Raw genomic sequence first — 26,119 nt, 5'->3', positions numbered from 1 at the left:
TATTCAATTAAGTTACTATTCACTACAAGTAGAGAAACATCTCCTGTCATGGTGGTCTAGTGGTCATAGCATGGTAAAGTGACAAGCCTGCTTCAATGAGTTCATGCAGCTGACATAGCAGGAAGGACTTGCTTTGTAGGATAAAGGCAAATCAATCTCCCCAGAGTGAGAGTTTGTCTTATGTCTTCTGTACAGATCTAAACATACAATGACAGTAAGCAACTTGTATTTGATTTACTTTGTAATTGGAGGAGAACTGACTTTATTGCAGGCTCTGTGATAACTCACATCTGACCACACCGCCAGGATGACTCAGATTTGTTAGGGTTCCAAAGAAAAGCAGCATGGAAGTTTTTGTTCCATAAATTCTAATCAAAATTCTGACTTAGGATAAGGGAGCAGATGACATTCTCTCCTGCTTTTTAGTTGTAGATAAGCTAAAAATCCATGAATTGCTGGAATATGATATTATTGAGGAAGAATTTTTTGTTATCATGGAAATTAGTCTGTAAAGTTAGCAATGGCTTTGCAGGTGTAAGACTCTGCTAGACTTTCACAACCCTTGCCCCAAAACTCTTGATTTCAAGCCCATGCTTTCTCATGTGCAACTGAAAGCACACTGCTTTCCAACATTTAAGCTGTAATGTGTCCCACAGTAATGGTCGTTCTTGGTCTAGCCTAGTGTCATCTTCTGCAACAGTGGCCAAAACAGCATCTCCATACAATGTCATCTTGGTGCACCATACCTACGTGTTGTCTGAACAGTGCAAAGTCCTCTTTTTTCCCATTGCTGCTGCTGCTTTTCTTACCTTTCTTCTGATTAAGTCCTTCAGTTATTTAGAAGAAAGTATTATGTATTATATTCCCTGTGAAGCAGCACTCTCCCCTATACATATATCTTCCCTACTGCATCAATTTGCACTCTGTCCTATGGTCATGCCCTCAGCTCTTCTCTTTCCTCTTCTTATCGACCTCCAGTCAAGTTCAGCTACCCTTTTCCTCCTCTCATGCAGCCTGTCTTTCCTATTTAACACTCTCCTTCAATCCTGAGCTAGCAAACTTCCCATTTTCTGGCTTTTTGATCTTTCTCTCTCCACAGGGGACCAGAGCCTTGCCTGTCACACCTACTCTTTCCCTAAATCACATTCTCCAGTGACTGCAGTGTGTCCTGGAGCACCTAACTCTGCCAGTTGTAGCTTCCCCGTGCACTAGCAGTAGCCGAGACCTTAAAGTCACGGGTGAGGTGAGAAGAGACCACCGCGTAACTCGTATTAATCGTGCAGGCTCTCTCCTTACCGCTCCCTCCTTTTCTAGGTCATTGATGACTATAGGATTGACACAGGTCCCTGCGGTACCGGTGACAGCTCGACTTTGTCAACTAACTGTTACTGACATCCTGCTGTCTTTCAACCCTAGGTTTAAAGTTCCCGCCGCCTTTCCTCACCTTCCACGGCCGGTGTGAGTGTATCCCGGTACACGATGAGAGTCAGGTGCGATGACACCTGTACCCACCCGCCTTTGTGACGCGTTCTGGGCGTCAGCCAGGACACCGAGACGGGAGCAAGACGCTCATCCTGCCTCTTCTCTGAGGATGCGCTCCCTTCCTGCCAGACCCTGGGGGCTGCTCTTGCCCCCGCGGTACGCTGCTTGTTTCCGGGGCGACACTGCAGCAGCCGTCGCGCTGTCCTGAGATTCGGGGTGACGGCGGGCGGCTCCGCCGGGCCGTGAAGGGACGCGGTAGCAGCCCGCGCAGGGCAGCGGCGGACAAAGGCTGCCGACGCCACCTCTGGCTCCTCCGGCCTCTCCGCCGCTGCGTCCTGAGGGCGGGAGGTGTCGCCCCGCGCCCGGGCGCCGCGCCACTGGCGGCCGCGGTGGCGCTGCCGAGCAGAGCCGGGCAGAGCCGGGCGCCGAGCGCCGGCCGATCGCCCGCCCGCCAGCACCCCCTCCCCGGCCGGCTGGCTGGCTACGCGCACGGCGAACATGGCGGCGGCGGTGGGGCGGGACACTCTACCTGAGCACTGGTCCTACGGTGTCTGCAGGGATGGGCGAGTCTTCTTCATCGAGTAAGGGGGCGCCGGCGGGCGGGAGCGCCGGGGGAAGGGGTGCAGGGGTGGAGGGTGGCCCCGCTCCCGCCGCTGCTCGCCTTCCTCCCTCCGTCTCTCCCGGCCGACCGCACGCAGTCACTAACAGGTGCATGTTTCCGCTTCTTCCTCCCAGCGACCTGACCCGCACCACCACTTGGCTGCATCCTCGCACCGGGGAGCCCGTCAACTCCGGCCACATGATCCGCTCAGGTGGGTGCCCGGGGCCGGCCCCCGCCCTGCGCGCGCCCCGCGCACTGTTCACGGCAGCTCCGCGCCCCCTCCTCACCCCCTTCTCACCCCCCAACCCCTCCCCCAGCGGCCACTGAGGCATCTCGGAGGAGCGGGCGAAGTTCTTATTCTTTTTTCCCCGTTTTCTTTCTCTCCCTTTGCCCCTGCCCTACAGACTTGCCCCGCGGCTGGGAGGAGGGATTCTCGGAGGAGGGCGCCAGCTACTTCATCGAGTGAGTAAAGCCCTTGGCGCGGCCCCGGCCCGCCCGGCCGCCTCAGGCGGGAGCGGTGAGCGGGGCGCCGGGCCGTATCTACCTCCTTTCCTCCCCCCTTACCAACCCGGCACGTGCGCCCATTTAATTAACGATCAACGCGGGGTAAAGTGACAAGGAGGAGTGCGGTTTCGGCGGCGGATGGGGAAAGTTGGCGGCGGGGCGGGACACAGGTCTCCCGCCCGCCGCGCTCTCGGCGGCTAGCAACAGGTTGCCCTAAGGCAGCTCTTCAGCGCTCGTTGAGGTTCCCTCCCCGCTTCCTGGTATTTAAAGTGCGGTTTGTGGCAGGTGGAGCGTTGCATGGCCAACGCAGGTCAGGGTTGTTGAAGGTGAATGGGTGTTTTTTTCGTTTTGTATGAGTCGCGGCCGTGAATGCAGTTCTGGGGAGCGTGCAAGCGAAGGCTCTCGGTGTGGCTTCCTGTGGACGGGCCGAACGGACGAGTTCGCCTTGCCTGGGTCGGTGGTTGCTGCTGGATCTTTCATGCATCCCACTCGGAGAACAGCAAAAAACTTGAGCTGTGCGGCCTGTTAAGGCACTTTAGTTCTGTAAGATGTGAACATGTTGCAGTTAAATAGGCAAATTGAAAGATCTTCTTTCAAACATTATGTACATAAGGGTTTTGCAAATGTAAACGTTATAAAAATAGAGCTTTAACCAAATCAGGAAAACTCTGGTATATCCTGAATACAGAGTTGTGAGTCACATGTGATATTGTGTTTTCCTTTAGAAATCTGAATGCATCACAAATTTAGTGAAACTAACAGAAGAAAATTGGAAAATGCTGGGTTGGGATGGTTAACCCAGGTCTTTTGGTACAGTCTTCTGTAATTGCTGACAACTCTGTTACAGTGTCTAGTTTTGAAATGCCTGTAGAGCATACCCCAAAACCTTTGACAAACTTGAGGCATTTGGTAAAGATCAAACTTGAGAATGATATTGGGCTGGGAGGAGGAGTTGACTGAAGGGATAAATGTCTTGCATGGTAGGGTGTTTGTTAAATAAAATTCCAGATGATCCTAGAATATCCCTTTTTTATCCCTACAAAGGAGGAAAAAGCCCATCAGTCCCTATGTGGCCAAACAGAATTACTTACAGTGTTGGACAGGATAGTTTAGCCCTCAACAGACTGTAGCAGCAAGGCATTGGAGAACAGCTGAATTCTGCCACCCTTGACCTGTTACCAGTTCATTGAAAGAAAGTTCTTCTGGTTACATATGTGACTGATGGAACTGATTATAACTTTGCAGTTTAATGTAAACAGGTCCTTTATACAACAACTAAATAGATACGTTCCTACAGAGAAGAACAGCACAAATGTTGTTGTTCTTTGTAAGAGCACATCTATTGGGTTTTCTGTCTTTACCAAAGCTTGCTGGTACAATTTTAGAACAGCTTAGATTCCTTTTCCTGACTGTTCTGTTTGGAAGAGAATTCTTGTGTCTTGTTTGTCAGGCAATTACAAAGCTTTTAATTTCTGATCCATTAAATTACAGAAATTACAGTTGTGTGCAGTGCATTGCCATAATTGGTGCTAATAGCGTTCTTTACCTTGAACTGAAAATGCTTCAGGAAATGATATCTGCAATAGAGTGTGTGTTTTACAGAGCAGATGGATAAACTCAACCATCTTTAGTCAGGCAAAGTTGTGCAAGGAGTGGCAGCAATTTTTGGAAATACATCTGTTCAGCTGTACTGCTTCACACCAAAGATCCACCTGATATTGTGTCCTCTTCAGCAGTGATACTTTCCCCAGCACTGCTCTACCCTCTCTGTTTTCAGCTTTCTGAGCCAAGTGGAATTTCTTCCATGAACACATTGAGCTCCCCTTCTGCTCATGTAAACACTAGAATCCTTGGATGAAGATTTCCATACCTCACTGCTCTGTTCATTCCACCTATGCTGCTTCCACGTGATGAGTTCTCAGCTTACAGAAAAGGTTACTGGTCCCTAAACGCATGATTTCACATGTTGTACTATGGAATTCCATTTCCTGGCATTCCAGCTCACAAAACCCATGAGCTCCCCTGTGTAACTGCCCAATCCTCTTTTACTAGTGATAGTTTGTAATCTGGTGTCATCCACAGAAATTTCATGAGCAAGTTGTCTTTTAGTTTGTATTTTCCCCCTTTGGTTATTTACTCAAGATGTTTATCTGAAATCACATCCCTTCTTAGTCTTGTTTTGCTCAGCTACATAAGGTGGATTCTTTACCCAGCCCCTTAGAAAGGACTCTCCATCTGTTTGATTATGCTGGAGTTGTTCTCTGCGCCTCTTGCAGTATGGAATTGTCTTTGTTGTAAGTGAGGGAACAGAATGGTATGCTGGAACGAGCTTTTGTGAGACTCTCAAACAATGAAAATGCCTTCTTGGCTCTCAACACTTCTCAGCTTTCTGCTGAGAGGTTGTTTACCTGTCTGAGGAAGACACCTGCACTTACAGCACATATGAACGCTGCCTGTTGACTCCTACATCCAGGTCTTTACTGCTTTAACTTTTAAGACTAATTTGTATTAGAAAGCCATGTGTGAAGCTACATTCTAGTTCTTCCCATTTATGCACATCCAAGTCTTCCTGAATGATTTTATCTATTCTGATTATTCTTTAGGTTTTCTTGATAGTGGCAAACCCTATTAGCACAGCCTTTTATACTAAAGCTTCAAGTAAGTCATGTATGTATACTGATTCTCCCACATCTCCAGGTAGTAGTTTTGGTAGTAATTTTGTGGCTTGTTTGCAACTTAAATGGCTTGTCCTAAGGAGAAAATGGGAAAACTTTTCTGACAGTTTTGTCTTTGCATAGGTGTAGCCTCAGCATCTTTTGTTACTCTTACTCAAATAAAGACATGACATAGTCAGCCCTACTCCATATAAATACTAGTTACAGAAAGTTGCAACTTGGGTCACCATTGCTTGCGAACCGTTAGACTTTTGTCTTCAATGCTGTTCTTTGAGTGACAAAAATATGTAAACCCAACAATTTACCATTATTTTTTTTTCCAAACAAAACCCCATTCGGTTCTCTTGATATGCCAAACTTTAATCTGTTTGAAGAGGAATATCAATTTAGGTATGATCGTAGGACTGGATGTTTCTAAAGTGTCATGGATGTTGCATTGCCTGGTTTTGAGTGCTTTCTCTACTTTTCCCCCATCCCTTTTCTTATTTGTTTTCTCTGCCAATCATTTTGAAATATGTTTGGGCAACTTTTTTATGTTAGACTCACTGCAGAAAGGGTGTTGTTAGTGAGCGTGTATGGAACTGAATGAAGACTTGACAGCACTAGCTCTGGTTTGTGTCTGGTGGTTGAGTTGCTGCTTTGCAGTGCAAAGTGTGGTTGATGTCTTCTTGTTTTGGGGACGGACATGCAGGGAAATAAAAACTGGTAGAAAACCAGCTTGTGCGTGCATTGTAGTTCAGGCTTTTGTTTCTGCTTGTTTATGGTCCTCTTCTGATAATCCAAGAGACATAGGGAAGTTTGAAGTCTTTGATAGTCTGGAACACTTGCTTTTTTTGTTACTTCTTACAGCTTTGAAAGAGTGAGCATTTATGTGAAAGTATCCATCCTTTCAGTATTAGATACCTAACTGGCTTGTACTGAAGTATGGTGAAAAAAGGCTACTGCTGCTAGAGAGGTTGTTCTAGAATGCTGCAATAATATTGCACATCTCAAAGGTAATACTGCATTCAAACTGCATCCAGGTTGGTCTCTTCTTTGGATAACAGTGGATGTACAAAAACCTGAAACTTTTAATGAAATCTCCATCATTTATAGCAGTAGTCTGTAACTGCATTTGTTATTCTTTAATTCTTATATTTGCCTTTTACTGTGTCTAGAAAGCACACACGGTGTGTGTTTCAAGTATTTGGAAATAGTAAAAGAGCAAAGAACACCAAACTGAGGTCTGCCTTTTTAACTTTGATTCCGCTGTGCCAAATGTGTACGTCCAGATACCGTGTCACTGAAAACCACACAAGAGCTCAGATGCACCTGATGTGGGCTGTAGATGATACCCAGTTAATGATTATTTAATCACTGAAGCCCAAGGGGATGAGACCATCTGGGTTATTGAGTTCAGTCCTTATGATTATCAGAGAAAATGTTTTATGATCTCATTAATAAATTTAATCAACAGTTTCTTCTGCTCTGCTGAATGCCTATCATCCCTACTCCTAGTAGGATGTTGAAGACTATCTTTTTTTTGTGGCTGTTGAGGTGAAGCTAAACTGCTATTTACTGGAGGTGTGTCATGGCCTGCTGCAAATACAAATGTTTTTTCTTCTTGCTCCATTTTTCTCTGATGATCATTGCTGTGTAATCAAAGCTATTGGAGCACTTAACTACTGTAAGGAGTAGTGATGTCCCTCATTGTGAGATCTTCAATATACATGATTTTCTTTGTGGTTCTTGAACATGTGCTTAGATAAAAGGTCTTCATTAGTGCCTAAGTATGAACATAGGAAATCCTCCTGTGAGGAGCAAGCCTGTGAAGTACTCCACTGTGTTATTTCTGTGTGTAACCACTTTGAGTTGTGTGGAGTTCCTGAAGTAGAATAAAAATTAGGTAGCTGGAACCTCATGGGAACGTCAACTAACAGCAAAGACGTTTGTACCATCACCAGCAAATGTGAGGGTGGTCTCTGGAAAAATGAAATGCTCTTGTGTGCTATAAAATGTCATGGAGAAACTTTTAAGGAAAGAAATCTGAACTGGTTCCACAGCGATGGGTAAGGCTCTAGTTTGGATAAATCTTGAGGAGCAGCAATCTGTTGGTCATGACTAGAATTAGGTTACTAGCATTCAAAGAGCAGTTGCCTCTGAGTTGACAAGACTTCACTAAGGTAATTTGTGCAAGTAGAAAAGCAGATATGAAGTGGACAAATGGAAGAAAAATCCTGGAACTGGCTTTGGTGTTGAAACGAGAGTAGGGAAGCTGTCTCACGCTGCAGTTCTGTAGAAGCGATAGACGGTCTTGAGCGGCCTCTACTGGTTCACTAGTAGGACATTAGGCAGCGAGAGAAGAGCTGCCAGGATGGCGGTCAGTCTGTGCTGGTGCCTTTTGTGGTTGTTGTTCCTGTAAAAAAGTGTTCCATTAGGACAATGGACGAAAAGGACTATGTACAGTAGAAGTAAACAATGTTGCTTGTACAAGTTTCTCTGTCTCTTGTCCTTTGTTCTCCAGCTCTGGGCTTCATCAGACAGCCTGTTCCATAAATTTTATTCTCTTGGGCTGTGAATAGGTCTGAGCTGGGAATATTTGATGTCTTAGGTAGATATTGTAGATATGGTTCATTCAAGTCAGGGTAACAATTAACTGTCCTTTTAGTGGTAGTTAAAATGAATTATTGCTCATTAAACAGTGAAAAAGATGCAGATATACTTATCCTCAGGCAGAGACTCCTGAGGATTGCAGACAGCAAAAGAAGTATTTTAGTTTAGCCCCAGAAAGCAGCAGGAGGGCACGTTCCTGCTGCCTGAATTGCAGAGTGCCCTCTGGAAGAGCAAGCCAGGAATGGTGCATGAGGAACATGCCACGTGCGGTTTGATTCAGCAGTGTGTATGAATGAACGCTGTGTGCATTCCTTGGGGGAGGGAGGAGCGTATCAGGGGAGGTGCTGGATTTTGATTATTTTTAAAGGCTGAAACAAAAAGTACTTGTTCTTTGATTGCTTTTCTTCCAATATACACAGGTTGGAAAACTGAATTTTGACTACCTAAGGAGGTCAAAAAGGATAACACACACTTAAAGCATAGTTCCCATTAATGCAAGACATTGTTTTGGGTGTTGAACACTTCTGAAAATCAGAGTTGTCTGGGAAACAGAGGAGCATTCTTTTGTTCTGGTTGGGGTTATATGGCTTCCTTGTGTTGCAGCTCAGAAACAAGAGTAGGAGCTGGTTTTCCAGAGCTGCCAGTGCCTGCATTTTGTTCTGTACTCATTCTAGCTTCCTGAACATGAACCTGTCAGGAAATTTCATTCATTCAACCTCTTTCCTGCAGCAGCATCCACTTCTGTATTCAGTGAATTTCTGTGCAGGTGAATGTTTTATGAAGCTGCCTGTTGCAGTGAGGGCTTCAGTATTACTGAAGGTCTGTCTCAATGTAAAGTTTAACCATAAATGCAGTTGTACTGGCTAGGTATTGCTATAATATGAAAAACAGTTTTTGTATTCTTGTGTTACATTTCGGGCTGCTTTTAGAAGTGTGTGATGTCTGCCATGTCAGATAATCTAGTCAACACTTTTCATTTTGTTTTATTTGTTGCTCATTATCTACCAGAAAAGAATGAATCTCAAACAGCAGAATCTTGATATTAATTATACAGATATTTTTGAAAAGGGGTGCTTCTTCAGTCTATCAGTAACTGTTAAACTCTCTAGCAACTGTAACCTAGGGTTACTTGTCTGCAGGCAAATCTATAATGCAAGATATTTTGGTAATTTATAATGGACGAAACAAAAGAAGTAGCATTTCCAGGTGAATCTGGCAATACTAAACAATCTAAGCAAGAGCTTTTGTGATGAGAAGGGTGTGTGAAGTACATGGGTTCAGGTTTTTCTCCCAGGTTCTGTGCCTTGTTTTCCCACCATTCTCTTTGCTGCAGGTGGATTACACTAAAATGAGTTTTCACCTCGCTACTGATCAAGTTTGCCGTCAACTCAAATATTTACATTTCCTTGGTGCAGATTAAGTGTACTTCTTCAGTACTGTAGTGCTGCATCCCTGCAAAGACCAGCTTAAATAATGTGCTGTCACATTTACTTAGTATCACATCTGATTCTGTCTGGTATGACTGTACATTCTAATTTACTGTTAAATCGAATTTGTTTTGTCTGTGCCTCCTACATGTGCCTTTTTCAGAATGGGGGGGGTTTATGACCTTGGCTTGGATAACAGTAAAGGATGGGGCTAAAACCTCATATTATTTGTAGTTTGTCTTTTCCTGCAGCATTATAAGAGAGTTTACAAGGTCTGCTCTGAGATACTGTCCTTAGAAGCAGAACTTTGAATGTAAAAGCAGATTTGTAATTAAAGATGTTAAAATCCAAGAAGAATCTGGTTAAGCACCCAACCCTTTTCTTTTTGATTGTTTGCCATGTAGTACTTGGCAAGAACATCACTGACCTGTCTAGACAGATCCAAAAGCTTGTTACCAATACATAGTAGGCATGTGCATTTCTGCCTGAAGTTTTTTGTTTAAACCCTTGTTGTCCTTATTGCTTATCTGTATCTCTAAAGGTTTTATATTTAGTTGAATAAAAAGTACAACCAAAGCCTCCAAAACTTTAAAAATAAGATTTCAGTATAATGCTGAAATGAAGTATTTGAGAAAAACTGGATGTTATTTACTATTATTTGTCAAGTGAGGACTTCCATTATATTTTATTTATGTCCTAAAGGCCAAATATCTTGAACTCAGCATAGTGAGCATTTTGAAAATATGTTGATCCTGCAACATGCAGGTGATTTTCATTTTTTTCTCCGGAACTCTGCATAGACACTGGCTGTCAAATATGGCAAAGCAGAAAAGCTGCTGTTGATTTTCTACTTTACTTAATCCGGAAAAACGTAATGTTGACTTTTTGTAGGCTGCATATTTGTTTCCAAATCATCACAGTCATCTTCAAACTAGCTTGAATATCAACTTTATCTTAACTTTTATGTTTACTCAGCTCTTTGCTTTTTGCTGTTATTTCTCTGTCCCTTTTGTAGGCAGAAGAAAGACTCATTTTGATTAAGGTATAGGTATTAATATAATGGAGAGCAGTGAAAATATAGAGGCACTGTTTATCAAGCAGTGTAAATCAGAGGGCAAAAGGTTTGCTTTCTGTTCCTTTTTTTTTAATAGGTGTCTTTTAAAGCCTTTTTGGGGTGTTTTAAATGTATGGTCTGCAAGTTAACCTCTTGATACTTGAATTCAATGCTTACTTTGGATCAAAGGAAAAGAAATAGGACTTATCCTAATACCTGGACTAATCTGTTAGATTTGTTTCAGCAGAATGTTTAAACATCTGCAGGCAGAACTATGCTAATGGGTGTGATGCATTTTATGTAATTTTCACTACTTGGTAAATCCTTTTTCTGAAGATCAGGAGTGCGTTACATGTTTGCATGGTGAGAGAATTCTCTAGGGAGAATAAATTCTTGAGAAAGTGGTGGACAGTTACAAATAAACTGTTAAATAGTATTGATAAATGAGATGGGTTGAAGAGGGAAAACCAGGAAGATGTCCCATGTGAAGAATTGGGGTGGAGCAGTAGAGATAGGAAAGCCCCTCTGTTTTCAGCTAATTTGAAGGTTGTGTGCTTGTTCCTCAGCTGCATTGCGGTTTTCTTCAGGTTGAGCTCTACTGAGAGGTTGGCACTTGCGTTTTCATAAGACCGTGTTATAAATACGCTACTTACTGAGACAAATTGCTTTGAGGAAATATTTCTGTATGGACATTGCTGTTAGGAAAAAAAGAAGACAAGTTGTACCTTTTCAAAAGCTCTGGAACAATTTGTTGTCCTTCCTGGAAGTTAACCATTTCAGCTGTTAAGAGGGCAGTCAGAGACTTCCAGTAAACCTTTAGCTCATACTTGTTACTCTGTTAATTTTCCTTAGTTTTGAAGTGTGGATCTTGACCGTTGATTAGGGTAAAGACTCTTCACTAACTGGATATTCAGATAGACTAGAGTAACTCTCACAATGAAGCTTTTAATTTTATTTTATTGGTTTTTTTTTTTTACTTTTTAAGCTGCTTAATTTCAAGGATGTCCACTCTCTTGTCAACAGGACTAACAATTAGAGGAAGGATTTTGTACTTAATCTGAAATATGTCAGGAGAAGAATGTCCTTTAAAGCTTTCTGGCTCTTAGGTTAATACCTCTTCCCACCCCCACTGTTGAAAAGAGTTTCTACAGGGCATGAAGACCAAGTTTATAGTTCAGTAATGCTTCTCTGGAAATACACTTTTAAAAGACTGTAATAAAACCAATTTTTAGAGATGTTCTATTTTGGATACCAACAGCTTAATTGATTGGAAGAAAGACAGACCAACCCACTCAGATGGACTAATTTGTATGTACTTAATGTGGATTTTTTAAATGAGTAGAGGCTTCTCTTTAGATTACCTGTTTAAATGTCACAGACGCCTTTTAAAAATGGACTTATATAGGGATATCTTCTATAGTATGTTGTCTTAACTGCCAAGAGCAGCTGGAAACACCTAAGGGACCTACAACAAACAGCTGGACACTTGCCACCTTCACACAATTGGTACTAGTGATCTCGTGGATATTCTAAGAGATGGGGAAGTGCTCCTAGTTTGAAGAAAACTGACATATTTGTGACCATCAGTCTGATTAAATGTGCATACACTGAAGTGAAATTGCAAATGACAGACCTTCTTAGCATTCAACTGCTAAAGGACTACAAGGAGTTACTTCCTGTAGGGGTTGGGAAATGGTGTTCTCTGCCCGAGTAGGTAGGCTAGTGCTCTGAAGAGGAGACTTGCTGAGTCAAGATGGGTGGGTACAGAGATTGAGAATTTCCTCCCGGAATCAGAAGACAGAGAGGCAGAGAGAGCTGCAGACATCCTGGGACAGCACAGGTTAGTGGTCTAGGCTGAATTACAGGGGAGGAATTTTTATTATGATACACCAGAGGAAGGCTGGTTAAAAAGGAAGCCTCTCAAGGCTGCATACTACTGATTGAAGTCTTCTCTCTACCAGCCTTAGGTGTGGCTTCATCACTATTCTCAGGTAATAAGGAAGTGTGTTGACTTCTTTTTCTTTTCTTCCCCAACCCATGCTTCTCCTTTTATATGGGCATGCATACACAGTCTTGTTTTTCTTATGTTCTGCAGGCAGTGGAGAACAACATACAACTGTATGAAAGGCTGCAGCTTTGGTGGGTTGGGATCTTGACCAGTTAACTGGTTTTGTAGATCTTCTAATGACTTGGTTTTACTCAGTTTCTGATAATTAAGTTCTAAGTAGCAAGACCAGGATGTAGAAAATGGACAGAAGCTAGGATAATTCTGAAAAGATTTATTGATTTATTGGTTTCAAAAGGGATGAAAAACTTGGGTTTATTTAGAAAGAAAAGGGCTGTTAGACCTGTAAGAATGCAGCTTTGTGACTCCTGATTCTCTTTGAGAATCTTCAGTGGAAATAGTGCATGAAGAAAATGATCAAAATATCTCAAATCAAGGCTTTGTCCCAGGGAATATGCTTGTATGTTCAGTGCCAGCCATGTGTGCCTTTCTGTGACCACTGCATTAAATGGTGTCAACTGGGGGCCCCAAACTGCTACAGAAATACAGGGATACAGGTAGGCCCACAGAGTGTGCATCTGACCCTGCAGGGAGGCTTGCAGCTCAGCTGCCTGCAAACCAGGGCTTGAGAAAGAGCTCAATGACACTTGTGCAAAGTATTTCTTTTGTTTTATTTGTTTTATGTTGGTTTGTTTGTGGTTTTTTTTTAAAGCTTACATCTGTGCTCTTGCAGGTGAAATGACAGCAATATCACTAAGGCATAAATTATTATTTTGAAAGGTACCGTTTTTATAACAAGTATTTAAAATGTGTTCTCAGAGCCTGAATTGAAAACTTTGAAAATACCAAACATGGATGGTTTCTGGCTGAAAAAAAAGTTTCAGATACTCGAATAATGAAGATGTTATTTTTTAAGGCTTGTTGGAGGGTTTTCAATGGGTTGTGAAAGTACCGTGTGAGTTTTCATCGTGTTTTTGATTATTGCACTGAGGTGAAAATACTGGTTGAGTACTTTCCTGTTTGACCAAAATGTGGTTAGTTTTTTTTGTGTTTTTTTCTTCTTCTCTCAGCCTTGACACTTCAAAACTCACCTGCTCGCTCGCCAGTTTGGATGCTCAGTGCTGTGTGCCATGGCCAGATCGCTCCCACTGCTTGTCATGAGCACCCATTAGTGAAATACGATCATGCTCTGGGCTGTTGCAGATGAACTGGCAGCTGAAATATGACATTCCCGTGCTTACAAACAATTGCTTCCGACTCGAGCTGTGTTTTGAAAAAACAGAGTAACACCTTTCACAGCAGACTGTTTACACGGGGGCAGGACCAGGAAAGCAAGCTGTTAGTGGCTGTCCTCATGAATAATCTGGCAGGCTGCCGAGCAGCCCTGATCGCCATCGGCTGGGAGATGATCTGTTAAGGAATGTGCTCTTAACTGGGGATAGTGTAGATGCAAGATGAGAGACTGCTCCAGTGGTCGGGCATCAGCCTTTCGGTGGGTGTTGAGATCTGGCTTCAGTTAAAAGGTTTTCTTAGTGCTTTATTAGTTTGCTCGTGAATGAGCTGCTATGTTAATGTAATTTTGGTAGACTATGAGTTAAAAAGCAGCAAAAATAAAACCTATGTGAAAGGTGCCTCTTTCTAAAAAGGGCATCAAAGCCATCATAATCACTTTTCTAGGAACAGAAACGTGTAGTGTGCTACCTTTGCACACTACGAGGGAGAACCAATGTGCTGGGTGTCTGTGTGTTGATTGTAGCTGTCTGTTGATTGTTCCTCTGCTGCTCAGTGGTACACCTCGGAGAATTAGTTGTCTGTGGGGATGAGAGGGAGGCAGCCTTGCAAGTCGTTGCCTATTGTTGGAGATGTTGAAGTGCATGGATACTTTTCCAGTGAAATTGTTAGACATATTCTTTAATAAAAGATATCAAATGGCACAAAGATACACACCTCTCAGGAATCCGCCGAAGTGACAGTGCTCTGATCCCAGAACAGCTTTCTTCAGGAATTTGATTATGCTTAGATTCACAGGAGGGGCCAGATATTCTCACTACTTAAAATAATCAGGAAACTGAAAGAACCACACACAAGCATTCACTAAAACTCTGAACATTGTCTCTTGTTTTAGTTTACCTTATTATATGCTTTCCTGTCTCAGTTTAAAAATAATCCCTAATGCATTCTTGTTTTAAACTTGAGAGAACTGTGGGCAGGCTCTGCCGCAAGAGGGCATTTTTGGTGCCAACTCTGCAACTATTAAGGAATAAATATACTTTAAAATGTCTCTATTTAGATGAATGAATGTTGAAAACCAATCGAAACGCTACATCTGTTCTACAAGTTCCTTAGTTTTGGAACTAAGAAAGAACAATTTGAGATCTTTGTTTGGCTAGTTAACATGGAATTGTTGAATGATTTTTTTTGTACCTGCATAAAGCCTGAGAATTCAAAGTGGAATTGTGTTATATTCAGAATTTTGTGCTGGTGAAGAACATTCTGCCTAGTATTGATTACTAGGAATTCAGATGGGCATTGAATATGCTGGAACTGTTTTCCTTTTAGGACCAGTAATTTCAAATATTGTGGTTCAATGTGGAGGACTGATCATGAGAACAGCATATACTTTTGTTCTACTTATGTAGAACAAAAGATGAGTAAAGTAACGCAAGCTACTGTAATGCTAACATTTATAGAGCTTGCATTTTATCACTGAAGATCAGTGAGAGAAAAAAAGTGCATGGTAGTTTTGCCTTGCCATTCAATTTGGAGATACCCACCCTTTGGAGTGGGACGAGCCACAGTTTTCCGTCTCTATGCCCTGGAAGATCTATGGCTGTTGCTTCCTCCATGTGCAGGAGGATGTCAGCAGGAGATTGCTTCATCTTGTGCCGGGACATGCATGTGCCTGTTCCCTGTGAGTGTATATCCTCCTAACAACACAGAGGCGTCCTCCAGCCTGTGCTTTGCTCAGGTGAGGTGATGCTTCATGCGCTTCTGTTGTTTGTATTGATTCCTAAGCTGTCATGTGCTAAGGGGGCTCTGTACTCATAAAGAGAGTGGAGTGCCAGAAGAGTTTGTCCAAGTTGAAATACATCTGTTTTTGAGAATTCCTCATATGGCCGCAAGGAACAGCATATAAGCCAAGTGAATTGTTCTGGCAGGTTCAGTTTGTTATGCCAGTTTAACTAATCTTCAGGGGCTTTCCGATCTCACTGAACACAACAGAACTGTGGTAGGATTTAGCTAGTTTGTTTAGCATGTGGCAGTTTAAGCCTTGCAAATGGTTGCTCATGCTCTCAGGTTAGTGGGACAATTTTAGGATTAAGCCATCAGCAAATACTAGAAAAATAACATTGAGAATTGGGAATTTCTCATACAAATTCTGTTTGCATCAGAATTTGGCTACATTGTTTTAATGTGATCTCTTTTTTTTTTTCTCCACCAAATTAACATTTACAATTATAATTTATTTCTGTAATAATCAACCTGTGTATCAGGTCTCTGTCCGTAATTCAGGTTACAGAAATGCCTTTGGTTTTATTTATCTCACTTTTCACTTATGTTAACATGCTAAAATATTCTAATTCATAAATCAAAATTGTACTGAAATTGTGTGTTTAGAAGTTGGTAATATGCTCTACATCAGGAAAACATACAACTGTCTGTCAGTCATTTGGTTCTGCAGCATGTCTGCATGATTATTTAAAGAATGGTTAAAGCCATCTGAATACTCATCTGAAGGGGTGTGGTGACACCCATAATTTTTGTACATCAGTTAAGTGATGGGGATAGTTATTTTTAATAATACTGTTCTGTTTGATTTGGCATGGTTCATTATGAAAAGCGTTAATTATGTGCTGATGTAGTTTTCTGTGGGGTACTTTTTGTGTGCTTTTCATTACACCTATGTGCTTTTGTATATGGTGGGCCTGTTTTTGTCACTTGCTTGCCAGTGCTCGTATTACTTCATTGCTTGATTTGTAGTGGTTTTTCTTTTCTTTAGAAGAAAAATCTAGGTTATTTGCTTTTAAAAAATAACAAGTTTGTGGAAGCACTTGTAATGCACATGCTTTGAAAGTGGAACAAGCAAACAGAGTACATGCTGACAGAAAGGATACCCTTAACGTACCGTGTTCTAAACTGGATTCTGCAGTGCTCTTGTGTCTTCTAACAACTTTGTTTTGAGGCTCTTACAGAATTTTAATCTTTTTGCAATGAGAAAGTGCATGTGCTGGTAACTGCTGCGTTTACCTTTAAGGAATAGTGGTTTAGAAAGAATTTAACACTAGGGTGGCAATTAAAAACATTTAACCTGTTTCTAATTCTTAAACCTTTTTAGGTTGTTCTTGCATAGAAATGCAAAAATAACTAGGTCCAAACTAAAGCTCCTTTCTGTTCAGTGTTAGGGGCGACAAACAGAAATGTAAAAAGCTGTTGGAGGTTGGGGTTTAGGCCTACTTGTCAAGAGACTCTGTTGAATGAATAAAGGCCAAGTATTTGCAGTCTTTGGCCAGACCTTCTTGGATTCTTAAAGTGTGTTCATATAAGAAGTACTGTCATAATTGGCACCAAGTAATTATTGTTTTGAAAGTCTTAATTGAGGCTTGGCTTGGATTACTTATGGAATCTCTGTTGTTTTCCTCTATAAATTCTCCTGTAAATTGGTCTTAAACTGCTGGTAGAATTCCAAATATATACACCTATGCAACAGATGTTCTTGCCCGCAGATACATACATGACTTGGAATTCATGCCGCCAATAAAACACTTTTCAAACCCCCTTCTGTTCTAAATCTAGATTCTGGGAAGTATGACAAGCTGTGCTAGCTGTATTTAAAAACAAACATACCCTCCCTCTTCCCACACATGCACATGTAGAAATGACAGAACTTAACATTTGCATTAGTGTAAAGCTCAAGAACCTGTATCCATACATGTGAGGAAGGAACCATGCTGGATTTGTGGAAAATAAGACATTAAATGTCTTGGCAGAAGTTGTGTTTCAGATGGTAAGGTTTTACAAAGATGCAGTTAGCACAGTAACTATTTCCAGTGGAGACCTATCCAATAAATCAAGCAGTAGATTCCAGGAAAATTTGATTAAAACTTCTTTATTACTTCAAATTGGTAAAGCTCTTGGATAGCACAATGAAGGGCCTGTTACAGCGTACAGTATTCATAGTCAGCCTTATCCCCATAAGACAGTGATTGCTGTTGTTCACTTGTAATGGAAATGCACTTTGCAAGTGATGATTTTTAACTTCAGGTGCCTCCAGAATGGCTTTGGAAATGAGTATCTTCAGTTAAGATGATTGATTATTGAACAGATTGTATTTACAATCTGGATATTTTTCACAATAAAACTTTGTTAGAAAATCAAGTTTGAAATGTGTTTGAATTATACCTGCTTTTTATGTTTTTGAACTATTAGAACAGTGACTGGTGTGTTTGTCCTGCCCTTAGAAATTTCTACGTTTTGCATTTCATAACAGGAGCAGAAAGGAATTAATGGAAAGACGTGTATGGAATGTGGATGACTGTCCCTAAACATACAATGTTTGGAGACAAGCTGTTCAAGAAATTGTCTGCACTTATGTGATTACTAGATCACTACCACACCAAGGAATACAGCAGAGTTAGATAATGGTTGGAATTGATGATCTTAGAGGTCTTCTCCAACCATTGTGATTTTATGATAGTGTGTTATTCTGTGAAACACTGTAGCATTACAGGACACAACTAGAGCATGTCTGCTTTGTGGTTTAAAGCCAGGGCCAAATCCTGGGAATGTTAATTTGGCCACGATGCACACGTTCTTACTTGTAGTGCTTTTGAATGTGTCATGTGCTGTCATTCTGCTGCAGACAAAATTATCTGGGGTGGAGAGTAAAGTACCTCACCGTAGGCACTGCGCTTTTGGAAGGTCCTCTATGTGGAACATTCCAGGAGTTCAAAAAGGAGGAAGAAATGGAGGATGGTTTTATTTAACCTCTAGAAAATATCCACTTGACTGCCACTAAATACCTTTGCATGCATTCCTTGAATATATGAATGGTTTGCAATTTCCACACTTAAGGTAACAAAACCAGAACAATTAAGAACACGGTATACATCAAAGCTGTGCTTATTTATAAAGTCTCTACTACAAATATTTTATAAATAAGGCAACAAAGCAATTGTTTAAACCAATGAAAGTTGTTTTCCCTATTATTTACCACATGTATTTATATTCATTTTTTTCTACTTTCTCTCCATATTACTTATTATATTTGGCACAAAATAAGGTTTCTGTACTGTCTATATGCTATCTATATCCACTGTTCAGAGAGGGGGGCAGTTGCATTTATTTAGTGGCCTGGTTGCCTTATGCTTATCACAGGAGGGGGAATATTGAAATGTAACGGATGATGTCCAGATTGGTTAATGAATATAAATGTTATTTGATGATGAGAGTACCTTTTTAGAAAATGAAAGTTCTTTAGGAATTAGTGTTCAGACTTGTGTCATCCATTTTTGAGGCATTTGTTTAGGCTGTTTTTAAGCTAAATAATGAAATGAGATGGTAGATTCTGTGTTCATAATTTTCAATCTTATGGGAGTTGGGCTTCTCTCTATACTCAAAAAGATCAAATGGAAATAGCTAAACTACTCTTAAAGAGCACTAAATATTTTCTTATTTCTGAAGAAAATAATAACCATGTATATTTCTTAGGTAATCAGATCCATGTCTAAAACTTTTTGGAAAGACTGTATGTTGGCTGTGTGCATTTAGTTTTATGTAGAGGATTTGGGTAAGTCATCTTGACGTGGTATAGATCAGTTTATCTTAGAGTAGTCCTCATGTGCACCTCTTTTAATGTCATTGCAGTGTACTTAGTGCTTTGTGTGCAGGGATTTGCTACGTCTGTATAATTGTTACAGTAGGTGGGATTTTGTGTGACCATAAATTCAGTTGCATCATGTGAATATAATTAACTCTCATTATGTGTGCCTCATAAATTCCATTCAGTTATCTGAGTTGTAATCAGCTGAAAAAAGTAGCAGAGAGTCTGTGTTCAGCAGCCAGGCGGAAAAAAATGTAGGAATGTGTAAACAGTGGTCTGATTTGTTGGACCTCACTGGCCAACATGAAGGAGCCCTCCAGGATAAGCAAGCTGAGAATCTAGCATAGATGGGAAAGGCATCAGTAAGTCAGTATTGACTGAGACTTGGCATAGAAGGAAACACAGGGAAGTGGTGCAGTGTAAAGTAGTAGGGAGTTTTGTAGCTTTTCTTCCTGTTACTTCTGTAGCTATGGATGTGCCTGTTGCTCTCCTAAAATCATTGTTGGACTGCTCATCTCTTCAGATAAAAGTCAAAGGTGACAGTTTGAGAACCTCATACCTTGCCTGCAACCAAGGTACTGAATTTCAGATTGCAGTCTTGAGATCCCGCCACCTTCCCTCCAGTGGGTCCTTCTTGTTTCTGTTGTGTTGCCAGAATGTGCATCGTCCATGTGAAGGGTTTCTGTCCAAATTACATGTAAAGAGTGGGTGTTAGCAAATACATGTAAAGGTAGGAGGCAAACATTGAATGGGAAATAGAGAAAAATATTGAAGAGCCAAATGTTTACTTGCATGCTAAGAAATTAGCATACTTAGATGATCTGCTGAATGATAATAAAGGCTTTATTATGTCATCTTGCCTTGAAATCTCATGCTTTGACTTTTTTTTTCATTTTCTGAGCTAAACCCAAAATATCTGTTGCTGCCTTTTCCTTTTGTATGAGCTTTTAACAACAGCCTTTCAAGTAAACTGAATGTGCTGATGGTTGTGAGACGTATTCAAAAGTGAAATTTTAATGGATGGAAAATGAGGAATGCTAATTAATGGGTCACTCAAATGAGTCTACCAAAAAAAACTAAATGTCTTGAAAATTAATGTAGTTACACTCTCATAAAACCCAGGCTTGCTACAGATTTAATTTTGTATCTACTTACATTCTTGACATGCATTTCTCCTGCAGTTCAGCTTTTTCTCAAGCATGCCAGAGAATATATTAAGAGTGGGAAATCTTGGCTGTCAGAGTGCTGCATTTTAAACCAGGTTATTTTTATAAAGGAAACAACTTCTCTCTGTATAGAAAATACCCTGCTTGAACACAGCCAAACTTTCAGACTATGTGGAAATCGTAGCAAAGCTTGTGGTTACCAGTAGGTTTCTGGATTTTTGTCAAGGTCTACAGGCAGTGGAATAAAGGACAGAAAGGTATTTAGGAAACTATCTTGAAAGCAAAATTTTTCTACGTCTGCTAAGCTTTGGACAGTTTATAGTCATGCTTGTTACATGTTTGTATCCAACCTTCTGTTGGAAAAATGAACGGAAAGTGGGAGGTATGTAGGGTAGGGTGCATTTATCAGGCAGAGGATTTGGTAATCTCTATTTCTTGGCTGGTTGGTTGTTGTGGTGGTGGGTGTTTCTAGGGGTGTGTGTGTGGGTTTTTTTATTATTTTATTATTTTCTCTTCTTTCACTACCTTCAGATCTCTCTTTTCCCTCTCACTCCCAGATTTTTTAATTAATAATGTATTAAACAGTGTCATTCCAAACTAGTTTAGTTGTCTTTTCCTTTAGTGTGGTAACTGATTTTATTTATTTCTTTTATTTTTTTTTTCTCCTTTCAAACTTTGAGGCTTGATCCAACTCCTTTAAATATTCTAGGTGACTTTGTTAAAGAAACAATCAAATAGTCAAATTATAATTTACTGTACTCCCTCCATGTGTATTTGTAACTTACACAGTGTGTAAAGCCTTCCTTTCAAAAATCTTTTCCAAGCTGGAGTCCTGCTATACATGACTGATACACAGCCTGCTGATCTAGCACAAGCTGCAGTCCTGCCTTGGAAAATGAGTGAATGCTTCTTGGGTAGGCTTTGTTGTGACACCAATGCAACCATTTAAATGAGTCTTCAGATTTGGTATAGATTAGTTCTAATGGTGTCCACTTCTTTTATATTCTTGGATGTTTCTACTAACATCTATCATGAAAGCTCTGACCTAAATTTATTCTCTTCACTATCTTTGTATTCCTACTTCTATAAACCTCTTCTCCAGCACAGTTTACGTTGCAAAATATGCAGCCATAGCACTTCCCAAACAGCATTTGATATATATGTGTGTGTATGTACATACATGTTTAATTTTTTTGTTACTATATATGCACATTTTATGAGGCTGCTTCCAAGTATTCAGTGAATGTTGTGTAGCTCTATGTGTATTGGAATAAATACTTTGTGATTTGAGGGTATTCAACAGTATGCTGCTCTTGGCTGAAGAACAGTAGCTATTGATTTAATAAATTACTTAATTAGAATTTTAGCTTATAAGTCTTTTCAGTACAGTCAGAATAAATAGAAGAAAATTATATAAAATGTCTGTAACTACAAGGATGCATATGTACATATTTATAAAGCCAGATAATAGTTATATTAAAAGAATCCCAGTTGAGATGATTAGTCCCAAATTAAATTTTTTCTCTGTCCATTCCCAAGTTTTGCATTTAGAGACATCTTTTTACACTAAAGTTCATAAATACAGGTGTCTTAAGTAATTTAAATGCCTTAAATGCTTTGAGAAGCAGTGTTCATGAATAATCAAGCAGGATCAGTTTTAACTGTGCTTCCTATGTTGCTTTAGTAGAAATACAATTTTGGGTTTGCCTTTTAGCATCTTGTGTTCCTTATGCAATTTTCTTCACTAAGGTTGTGTTTTAGGCAAGCTCTGCAGTTTTACTGTGGGTAGTTTCTAGAGATGTCTTTACCAAGAATGCTAAAAACATGTTCTTAGTATTACTAGCTCAGCTATTGATGTTTAAAGATACTGCAAGTAAAGCAGCTGCTTTCTACCAACTTACTATGCAGCCAGTACCTGGTTGATGGTACATCTTTTGGTGCAGGACTAGAAAAATCCCTTGCCTGTATAGCTGTTTCAGGTAAGGAGTTTTGATTCTAAATAGTATGAACAGATTCAGGTATCTTGCTGTTTTTCCATGTCCCTAGTTTTGCTTCTCATTTGTGACAATGGCTGTTGTGAGGTTTCAAATTCCAAACAGCTAACAAAATACTGTCAGCAGGAGTAACTATGGGAAAGAAAAAGAACTAGTGTGAGTCAAGTCAGAAAATCCATGAATAAAGCATTAAGACTATGGCAGTACCTGCAGTGGAAGTTACATTATTAAAAACAGCTTCTTAATTTTCCCCTTTACTTCCATAGATATTTTTGTATACCTTTTTAAGGCTATAAAATATGAGAAGAACCAAGACTTTTGAAAGCAGCTGACCTTGTTTGTGCTTTTGTGCTTCTGTTTGTTACCATTTCCCAAGTTCACTCCCCTCACCCCATCATAGGCATATGTCATGTATTGTGAGAAGTTTTAAATGGTGCCCTGAAATGTTTATTGCTTCTTAAACCATAGAAGGAATTTTCTTCTGAGGTTACTGTTTTTACTAGTGGGTATTATGTTCTTGGTTGAAGTAATTGTTGCCAATGGACAGTGGGCTACTTATGACCAGGGTGTGGGAGTGGAGGAGTCAAAGGAATTACCATGTGCCAGTTTGAGTGTTTCTGCATAAACAAAGGACAAGAAAAGCAAATTATGTGCTTTCTAGGTCGTTAAAGGTGCAATCTGAAGCTTGATGATTTTTGCGAATTTTGGATTACTGCATAATTGAATTAGAGGAGAATTGATCCAATTTCTTCAATTTCATTAGAAGAAAAAGGTGTGAAGTTCTATCCTGATTGCTGTGGATGAGAAGAACACAAGTTGGCTAGCTAATAGCTTTCCAGAGTGGCTTAAATTAATCTAAAAATGAGCTGTCAGTGAAAGAGATGCTAACATTACCCCTCTATTTTTCCCTTACAGGCCTTTCCTGACCAGTCCTGGAATACTTATTTAGTAGTGTACTGCTCCTCCTCACTTCTTTAGTCTATCTGAAAAACACTCCCTATAGGAGACTGGTTTCAGCTGAGTAATTTGCCCTTTGCTTTGCTGCATGGCTGCACAAGCACTGGTGCTGGTGTGGAGGATGCATTGGGAAAGCAGGAGGTGGAACTGTTCTTTCAGTAGCTGTGGGATCTTAGAAAATTACAGATTCAGTGGAACTGCATGGCAGTGAGACTGAAGTGTAGCACATCTTAGAGATTTAGACTGCTCAAGGGTCTAAGCATTCCTTGAGATTTGGCAATTGTCCTTTAAAGACTTTGATTTGTACACTTCCCATCTGAAGTAATTAATTTTATTTTACCTTTATTTATTTTTTTTTTTTAAATTCATTTTCTTAAATAGCTTTACCTAACCTTTACTTTTCATGTGACACAGGACAGACCAGAGCTAAAATAGCTCCAGTTAAATAAAAGCAATGTATAATTAAAATTGAACAGTTTTACCTGTGAAAGTTTACCTTGGATTTCATTTGAACTTTGAAATGCAGTTGCTATGCCGAAACATCTTTGACTGACAAAGGAAAACTTAACAGTTTTCTAAGTTATGTCAGTGTTTAAGTTATATTGGTTAAGAACATGAAGCTTTTGTTTTAAAAGTTGGGCAGATTACAGATGTCTTCTGGAGCCTGAATATTATATAAGGATACGCAGACATGCAGGCTAGACCACTGATGTGTTCTGATATGTATTTAAACTACTTGGACTTTCCGGGGGAGCGCTTTGCACTTGCGTTGTTTTTCTACCCTTTGAGATTGGGAAACTGAGTAAATTTTCTTTTCAAGAACTTTCCAAAATACCAAGCCATTGTTCTGGTGCATGGAGAGTTACTTTTGTACAAAAATGGGTATTTTTATCCCCTTTTCCAAACAAGAAGTACAAAGGGACATTCAAATCCAGAGCTGTGGTGGGAGGATGTGGTTTCTGTAGGGACACCACGTACATTCCATCTCATGGAATGCACTTGGTATGACATTTAACAAAATGTGTTGCTTTACAACTTTGAGAAAGACCAGCGTCATTGTAAGGCCATGTGCAATGGGAGTCCTTCCTGCTGGATGGCATGCCTCTCCTACAGTTCAGCAGAGGACGTTTATTGTCAAGGTAGAGAATGGCATTGTGCTTCTGGAGAGCGTTCTGCAAGTGTTTGTGGTTTAAACCAAATTACAGGAGGCAAGCTTCCATGTATCCCAGGAAGCAGAAGGATTGCCTTACCATATAGAGTTCCTAGTGAGCAAATTGAAGTGATTTATTTGAATAAGTAAGATAAATTGTTTATTGTTCTCATTTTTATGTTGAAAGCTGCAGCTAATCTGCAGTCTTCTGCTGTCTGCTTTTTATGCTAATCTGGGGTTATTTGCAAGGGTTTAGGAAGGAAGCCTGTTACTGGATTTATTGATCTTTGTGCTATTGACTAGCTGAAAAATAGTTTCCATAGATGGCAAGCCACACTCATATTTTTCACTTGAGGTTGTGAATTTGAATGTTGTCTTACTTTTATTTCTTAATGAAATCCAGCAAAGGGCATAGAAATTGTGAGTTGTTTTGGTTGATTTGGTGTTGGTGGTGGGTTTTTTTGTTGTTTTTGTTTGGGTTGTGGGTTTTTTGTTGTTGCTGTTGTTTTATAACAAAGGTTACCAAAATATTTGTTAGCCTTGAGGGTTGTATTTGATAAGTTGTGTCTATATATGTGGGTTTAGGAGGGGCAGAGTTTGTAACAGTAACTGTTTGTCTTCAGATGTTCCTAAACATCTGTCTGTCCCACCCTTTATTCTCTGTATTTCTCTCTCACTGGAAACATCAGATTGTAATTAATGCAAGATGGCAATTACTGTGTCTCTGTTTTGATGAGGGGCTAGGATTTTCAGTATTGCAAAAAAAAAAAAAAGTTCAGAAAGAGTGTAATAAAATAACAGAGGCAAATGAGATAATGAAATTGAAAATCTCCAGAAATGGCAGTCAGTGACAGTATAAAAAAATATGTTTAAAATTGTCTTAAAGAATACCGGTTTAAGGCGATAAAAGTAGAAGTAACAATGCAAATCTTCATACATCAAAGAGACCAATATTGGCACATCTCTCAGGCAATGAGCATCGGCAGTGTAATTTTACTTATACATTTCTATCTTTGTTAAACCTTCATCTTTATTCTGAAAAGGAACACTCAGTTTCTTGACAAAAATGGAAGTGTGGCCAAAGTACCAGACAAACTCTGTATGAGGAGCGTCTCTCTGGAAATCACAGAAGCTGAACCTTGTTTGAAACTGTTTTTTTGTCAAATCTCTTTCCAGGTGATAGGCATAAGGAACTTCTAGTCAGCAAAGTGTGTTTTGGCTTTTGTAATTGTTTGTCAGCCTGTGCTTTTCTGCAAGAGCATGTCAATCTTTATTAGTGAACCAATTAATTTTGATGCATTAGTCCATGGTTCTGAGACAAGGGCTATCTGGTCCTTTCTTCTGCTTTGCTGATGCTCCATGTTCTAGAAAACTTGAAGTTGTGTAATAATCTCTTGGTGTGGATTCAGTCTTTGCTGTTTGCCTGTTGTAGAGGAAAGGTTGAGATCTATGTGAAAAATGTGTAATAAAGAAATTGTGCTCAGCTTCTTCACCTGGAGCCATAGGTATTCCCTTTTTACAAGGCTGTTTTCTAGCCAGTTGGCTTCCAGCCTTTATTGCTGTATGGGCTTATTCCATCCCAAGCACATGAGCTCGCATCTGTCTTTGCTGTATGTCATGAGATTTCTGTCAGCATATTTCTCCAGCCTGTCAAGAACCCTCCAGACAGCAGCTTTGCCCTCCAGTCTAGTG

At 40.3% G+C, this 26,119-nt stretch overlaps 1 protein-coding gene across 8 annotated transcripts in view; it reads left to right on the top strand.

Annotated features, from left to right (window-relative positions):
* Window positions 1-1,557: 1,557 nt before the first annotated feature.
* The window catches only part of PLEKHA7 (pleckstrin homology domain containing A7), a 136,679-nt gene continuing 112,117 nt past the window's right edge, over window positions 1,558-26,119 (top strand). For 6 of the 8 annotated variants that reach the window (XM_068148086.1, XM_068148084.1, XM_068148083.1 and 3 more), the window contains exons 1-3: window positions 1,952-2,063; window positions 2,218-2,294; window positions 2,488-2,545. In XM_068148086.1, coding sequence (XP_068004187.1) covers window positions 1,981-2,063; window positions 2,218-2,294; window positions 2,488-2,545 — 218 coding nt within the window. In that variant the 5' untranslated portion in view covers window positions 1,952-1,980. Of the gene's footprint in view, window positions 1,639-1,951; window positions 2,064-2,217; window positions 2,295-2,487; window positions 2,546-12,219; window positions 12,327-26,119 lie in introns of those variants that run through there. The other 2 variants (XM_068148085.1, XM_068148090.1) reach the window with 2 other exon arrangements.

This window comes from Melanerpes formicivorus, unplaced genomic scaffold (assembly GCF_026170545.1).
Source record: "Melanerpes formicivorus ecotype bairdi unplaced genomic scaffold, bMelFor1.0.p_v2 SCAF_16, whole genome shotgun sequence".
In the NCBI taxonomy this organism is placed as follows: Eukaryota; Metazoa; Chordata; class Aves; order Piciformes; family Picidae; genus Melanerpes; species Melanerpes formicivorus.
This window is presented reverse-complemented; position numbering and strand designations above follow the sequence as displayed.